Consider the following 6,911-nt stretch of genomic DNA (forward strand, 5'->3'; position numbering starts at 1 on the left):
GGTGGACGTGCCTATTGAACGGCGTGACTCGAAAAACTGAACTAGTTGTGCATTCGACGTAAAGTATGCATTTATTGCGTGCATGTATTTGCAGTTCAGATTAAAAAAAATACATTTCCATAGAAAATTGTTTAACGCTTCCTTTTTCATGTTTTCTGAACGAAACATACTAAAACTATGCAATGCTATGGTGGTAGTCATAAATGAGTGGGTAGACTTTTGAATTAACACTAGTTAGGATTCTGATCGATCTCTGGCTCACACACATTAAAAATTATTGACAACGTTTTTTTTTTTTTCAAAGCAAAAGTTAATCGATATAAGTCTTTGTAATACATACTAACATAATTACAGAGTTGATGTTGTATTTAGATAGTTAATTATTTAGAAGGTCAGTTTAAGCTTTCTAATTAGGGAAATTAGAGATACAATTTCTAATTAATTTTTCTTAACCTTCTGTTTTGAATAATCAGGCACTTTCTTTCATCGGTCCTTATGCTTAACCTTACTGACTAGTCTTTTATTAGGATTGAGTACCACTCAAGAAATTTGATTACAGAACTTCATCTTAAGAGCGAGCAATGACACAGAAAATTGCATAACGCCGAAATCGGTTTATCAGCGAACCAAACTTGACAAGGGATGATGGACATTCGTTCCAAAATAAATCGCCATACCACCCAGTCGGAGAAATCAACCAACACCAACATATAAATATATTAGATTTTATAATAATAATATTGGCAAGGTACCCTAATGTACATACAAAATTATTTTCCAAAAGAAATTTGGTATATACTTACATATATGCATATGTTATTTACTTATTAATGCTTTTTTTTTTAAATCGAAAAAATCTACATAAAGCAAATTGGCTGGGTGACATTAAAAAAAAATAAAAATAAAAATAGTTAAGTATGCAGAAATAACCGCTACTTCTTCTTCTAAGCTGTGCAAAAATTTCATAATTGTATCGATTACCAGTATCTTACTGGGGAAAAAAATTTATTAATTATTACTATGGGAGTATTTATAGATATATGGGGTATTCCATGAGTATGTGAAACATTGTCTCCAATTATATAGTAACTTATTGAACATGGAATGCTTGATGAATCAATGCTAAATATCTCAAATTAACGTACTTTCTAAGAAAAAATTTAGTTATATTATTTTATTACACTGTAAATGCACTCAAAACTTCAACATTAGAAAAGTAATTGAATACGACAATATATTTTAATATAGAAGTCTCTGCAAAATCAAGTATTTACAAAGTTATTATTTTTTTGAAGTGGGGAATACATGTCTCTATCTTTCTTCGTCCCAAAGAAGCAACATGGCATTGAAGAAAAATAAGCATTTAAATTATATAAAGGGGTGAAAACACTACGGTTTTGAATGTCCCACCCGTGACAAAAAGGTTTTAAACTTCGTATTGCTTAGTTACTATTTCGGGGATTTTTCTATAATTTCATAACTAGAGTGTGTTTATACTATGCAGCGCTATTTCATCTCTTTTATTATATTATAAGTGCCTACTTTAGAGAATTTGAAACCTTTTATCGTGTCCCGCCCGTGACAATCACTTATACATTTTTTTCCAATGGTGAATAACAATAAAAAAAAACAAGTTTAACGTTTCAAACCAATGTTTAATGCCACAAAAATTTGAAGTTCAGGTTGACTAAACACCATAATACTGTTGATGGGCTAAGCGATGTAGTAAAAAATTTCGCGTGGTCAGCTCGAAAGGTCAAGGTAAACATTACTATCATAGAGACGCCAGAGAATTCTATGATGAGGGTTGCTTAACAACAATCCAAAAGTCAATACTAACAATTACCCCAAAACTTCCAACCAAAAAAATCTAGAAGTTCGCCTAACTTATAAATTCAATCCAATAAATAGCCTTTAAGTGACAAAGATATATGTATCTGCGTACAAGTATTCTAATGCAGATAACTTTTCGGATTAGACATCAATACACAAGATCATTTCTGACGTTCTATGGTTTCACCAAAGAATAGATAAATTTGAGCCTGATTTGTCCATGAAATCAGTTTTCCAAAAATAACTCAACTCCAGCCACTCTTAGGGCCCGTTACTCAATGTTTGGTTAACACTAACAGCAGGTTAGACATCGCTATCGACGTGATAACGTAGTCGTTATCAGGGTTGTTGCGAATATTCGCATTCGCATTCGCAACCGCGGAGCTTCCGCATTAATTTTAACATTCGCATTCGCAGTAATCAATGCGGATCTTTTGCGAATGCGAATATTGAAGGAACCGAAAATAACAGTTTTTTTTTACCAGTTAAACTTGGCCAGATATTTTTTATTCCCAATTAAAAGTCTTTTCCGGATAATAAACAAACCGCTTTGGTACCAAATGAAGGAAATGTCTAAACGAGCAAAATGTTAATTAATTACCATAGAGCAAACCTTGGGTCTGGTATATGAATTTCTTTAGTATTAAATGATACAAAAAAATACAAATAGCGGTGGTAACCTTCTTTCGTTATTTCTGCTCAAAAGCTATTTCAGTAACAAAAGAAAGGATTAAAATTGAATTACAAAAACTAAAATCGAAAAACGCGGTTGACGTTACAGGTTCTCCAAATTCTGAAACAACCAAAAGAATGAGAATGAAGAATTCTTTGGAAAACAACGGTGTTTAAACAACGATCTTGCCATGATACAAGATTGTGAAGATTAAAGTCAGGAGGACACATCCGACAATTGCAACCCGATGCATCCATGTTTAACCTGTAGTTAGTGTTAGCCAGACATACATAGATAGTTTAAATAAACTTGAAAATCATGAGGGCACATTCAAAATTTCATTGCAATCAAATGCACCGTGCAGAAGTGCATTTGGAAAAAGCATATAAAATTTCATGCGTTTGCAAATAATCCATTCTCCCATGCTTTTTAACACATCAAACTGGCGACTTCTAGCTTTCGTTTGGTGTAAATATTGCCCCCTAAAATTGATCCTGAGGGCAGCAGAATATCGTGCGTCTTAAAATGACCCTACTCTGATAAAAGTGGGTCAATTGATCTTGTATTTGGCCTCTAACAATTATCATACCTAAGCCTTTTGATATGGATCTCACTAGAACCTCCATTCCATGAAGAAAATCGTACGTGTCCCACCCGTGACAAAAGTTGTCCTACCCGTGACAGGAGAATTTTGATTTTTTTAATAATAAACAACTAATTCTTGTTATGGTTTGTGCTTTGTTAGGATTGCTGATTCTTTTATGTATAGTAAAACATCTAATTCAGATAGAAATGTTAAGTAAATTCACAGACTTTCTGTGAAATATATGTTCTCCAAAAAGCAGGGTCTTTTCTTTGTCCTACCCGTGACAGAAGAAACAGCCCGGATTTTTCCGATATAAAATCAAGTTGTAATATTTTTCGTATTTGGTAATAACTCGTATATTAGTAAACTAGGTGTACCTTTATCGAAATGTAGAATTGCTTAGTACTTTATACTTAAATTTAAAAAAGAAAACCTATTTTTGCTGTACAAATGTCCCACCCGTGACAATGGAATACCCCATATGTAAATTCAAAGCTTAAAAATCGTTTTTCTCGAGTTTTTGATTTTTTGGCTTATGACACTCTTGCAGCAACTGTGCAGTATGTTGTAACAAAACAACGGCAAGGGCAACTGAAAAAGATTTTTCAGGCCAACCTACTTAACTGAACCAAAATTTGGAGCCATTTCTCGTTTTTGATTATACATTAGCTTTCAGTGATAAAAATGTTCCGTGCCAAATTTTTGCATCTGTTACAAAAAAATTCAAGTTACTAATGAAGAAAATCGATGGATAAATAAGAAATAATGAGTGGTCAAATGAAAATGCGCAAGGTTTTTTTGTATGAAATATGAGCAGAAAAGCGTATTACACAGGTGTACGTGGCTTTAGCACAAATGCGAAAATTGGGCACAGTACCTGTTATTTTTTTTTAATTTTTCTTCTGTTAAAATTTGATTTCTGTTTTCATTTTATCATAACAAAACCTGGGATGATTAATTAATTTGTCAGAAACTATCAGTCATATCGGAAAGTGATGTATATATAGTTCATGGAGAATTTTATTAGCTTTGATTTGGCGTATGATTGTTAAATTTGTTCATAAGATATACGCGATTAAGTGGAACCACTTTTTGTTTCAAGCTGAATAACTGTAAATTGCAAATATCACGAAAACTTATCCATAGAAAAAAAAAATTAACTCGATTTTCGGAATCACCGAGCAATTCTACATAGAAATTGGATAGTGGAATCCATAGAACATTTTTGATGTAAACCAGGGCCACAAATGAAAATAACTTCTAGCGCAGTAACATGCCCTCCACAAAAAAAGCACACACTTTTCTTTATTGTTTTCTTTATTATGCTGATGCAATTTTGTCATCATACTTCGAACGGGAGTACAAAATTTCACCTAAAAAAGCCAGCATACCCAATGACATACTTCCGATATACAGCATTTTAACCCAAAAGAAGTCATCCACCACCAACGGTCGTCCATAGTTGAACGGTTGGCTCAAATCCAGAAATAAATACTACCCTTTTTAGTTTCGCCAGCACAAAAAAGTTCAAAGACACCCACTCTTTCATAATACCCGAAGAATGCAGACGCAGCACAAAGTCATCCAACAAATCGCGATAGGGCAGGTCTGTACGAATGTGCATACAGACAAACGTATTTCTGAACAAGCACAAGTCGGAATTGAAGTAGAACATGGGCCGGTTGAAGAAACTCTGTTGGAATTCGAAGATCTCCCAGCGAATATTTGACACAGCCCTGCAGGGAGTGACGTTAGCTTATACCTAACTTTAGTCTGTTTACGCGCACACTAGTGCTAACTATTAACTGTGTATTTTATTCGAAAAAAGCTAACTACTTTTGTGGGGCGATGGCCGCAAAAAAGTCAGACCTGGATACCTCTGCATTACATGTCAACTAACTTGTAACTAACTACTTTTGGACATAAAATATCAATAAGAAAAACAAAATATTTTTTTGTTTTTTTACTTTTTTATTTACTTATTTATTTACTTTATTTTATTACATTTCATATTTGTTTACATATTCTGCCCTGGGTGGCCCCATATTCGAACACCGTCAGACATAACTTCAAAATGATAGTATAAAATTTCGATCTTCCTTTTATTTGTCCTGAATATGAAAAAGAATCTGCGAAGTTCAGAAAAAAAGTGTATTGAAAGTAATTTTTGTATGAGGATATTTAATAGAAACTTGTAAAGAAAACCAACTCCCCATTGCGTCTGCATGACTCCTGCACGACTTTACAATTCACTTTAAGCTGGTTTTGTCATAGCTAATTAAAAGTGAGGTATTAATCGAAATCTCGCCAAAAAGCTAACTATAAGTTGGTTAGTTTTAACAATTGATAATTTTTCACTGCAGGGAGGATATACATATTTTGTATTCATGCGTGAACGAAGCTTCAGCCACTCTTCGAATTCTGGAATAATTTTTACAAGATGCATGTGTTCCAAAAGACTCTGATTCTGTTTTATGACTGATATCTCGTGTGTAGGAAATAGAATTTTTAAACCAGCAGCTTCCAAGTCTTCGTAACTACGATACATCGGCAGAAGCGGAGGATGGGTGAGAAAGGACTGCAGGTAAGCTGGTTAAGTGGTGTTAGTAACAGCGTTGCCGTTTTGCTCCGATTGGACCAAAATTGGTAGGTTCATTCTCCTTTGGTAGCTTGGTTGGTTTGATGAACCTTTTGGTAGGCAAACATTTTTTGAAAAAAAAAACAACCAAGTGGAGCATTAAAATTTGTTCACTTAATTTACGTTTACACGATCAAAACATTGCTTTCAGTTTGCTCACACGTATAAGATTTCTTAGTTTTTTTCTATATTTTATTAAGCAGACAATTTTCTGCAAACAAAAACTCACTTCCCAAAGCTATGACCGATTGGCTGTTGAAATAGAACCAGAAATTACCCATCGTCTTGAAAAAAAATTGATGATAGGCAATTTTCAAAGTGCAAATTGAAACGAATGTGGGATTTTTTTTATTGAAATGCATAAAATATTTGAATTTGTTTTTTCACACACAAAGAAAAGTTGTTTGATATAAATGGAATTAATCTCAAAGGTATTTAAATTTTTTTAAAAAGTTTTTGTACAATACGTCAATTCTTTTATTTAAAGACCCTGTTAACAATGATATGTGTAGTTTTAATTTTTACTGTTGATTTGTGTAGTTAAAAACCCCGTAAATTCTAGAAGTCTAGCATTAATGATGAACAAAATTTTGGTAGTTTGGAAACTGATTTGGTAGGCGTTTTGGTACTTAAAAATATTTTCAAGTGGCAACACTGGTTAGTAATGATGCTCATATAGCATAGCAAAAATACGACGAACTTGGTTTTAACGTTCGGTTGACCGACTATCACAAAAGACTGGCTCAGCATGCCGCGAATGCCTTGATCATTTAGAAATAGGTTGATAAAATTGATCTGCTTGCGCTTGTTGAAGTGGGTCAGTAATGCAGCGAAAATAACTATGAACGCGAATATGCAAAATAGAATTGGAATTGGTACGATGCCAACGAACAGCTCATTTACGGGCACATTTTCCGGTAGTGGCACCATGTAGCAATAATCCATCGTCTGCACTGGATACGTCAGCTTTTCCATGTCGTCATTGGGTTTCACATATCTCATACCTGCCGCTATATCGATGGTGCCATTTTCCGCCAACTCCTGCAGTACATTATAATGGACGGTTTTACCCATTTCATAGGGGTGATTTATGAAAAGTGTCGTATTACGTCTGGCCGCAAAAATTCTCAATGCTCTGCCTATGTATCCCTCCAGCTCCACTTTCCCATCCGCCTTATAAT

At 34.0% G+C, this 6,911-nt stretch overlaps 1 protein-coding gene across 1 annotated transcript in view; it reads right to left on the bottom strand.

Annotated features, from left to right (window-relative positions):
- Positions 1–6,496: 6,496 nt before the first annotated feature.
- The window catches only part of LOC118746488, a 6,827-nt gene continuing 6,412 nt past the window's right edge, over positions 6,497–6,911 (bottom strand). Inside the window, exons 2-3 of the mRNA XM_036480336.1 lie at positions 6,623–6,771; positions 6,497–6,569 (exon numbers count right to left, since the gene is read on the bottom strand). Of these exons, the coding sequence (XP_036336229.1) occupies positions 6,497–6,569; positions 6,623–6,771 (222 nt within the window). The remainder of the gene's footprint in view (positions 6,570–6,622; positions 6,772–6,911) is intronic.

Source organism: Rhagoletis pomonella, unplaced genomic scaffold, assembly GCF_013731165.1.
Source record: "Rhagoletis pomonella isolate Grant_MI unplaced genomic scaffold, Rhpom_1.0 Rhpom_scaffold_00010, whole genome shotgun sequence".
Taxonomy (NCBI): Eukaryota; Metazoa; Arthropoda; class Insecta; order Diptera; family Tephritidae; genus Rhagoletis; species Rhagoletis pomonella.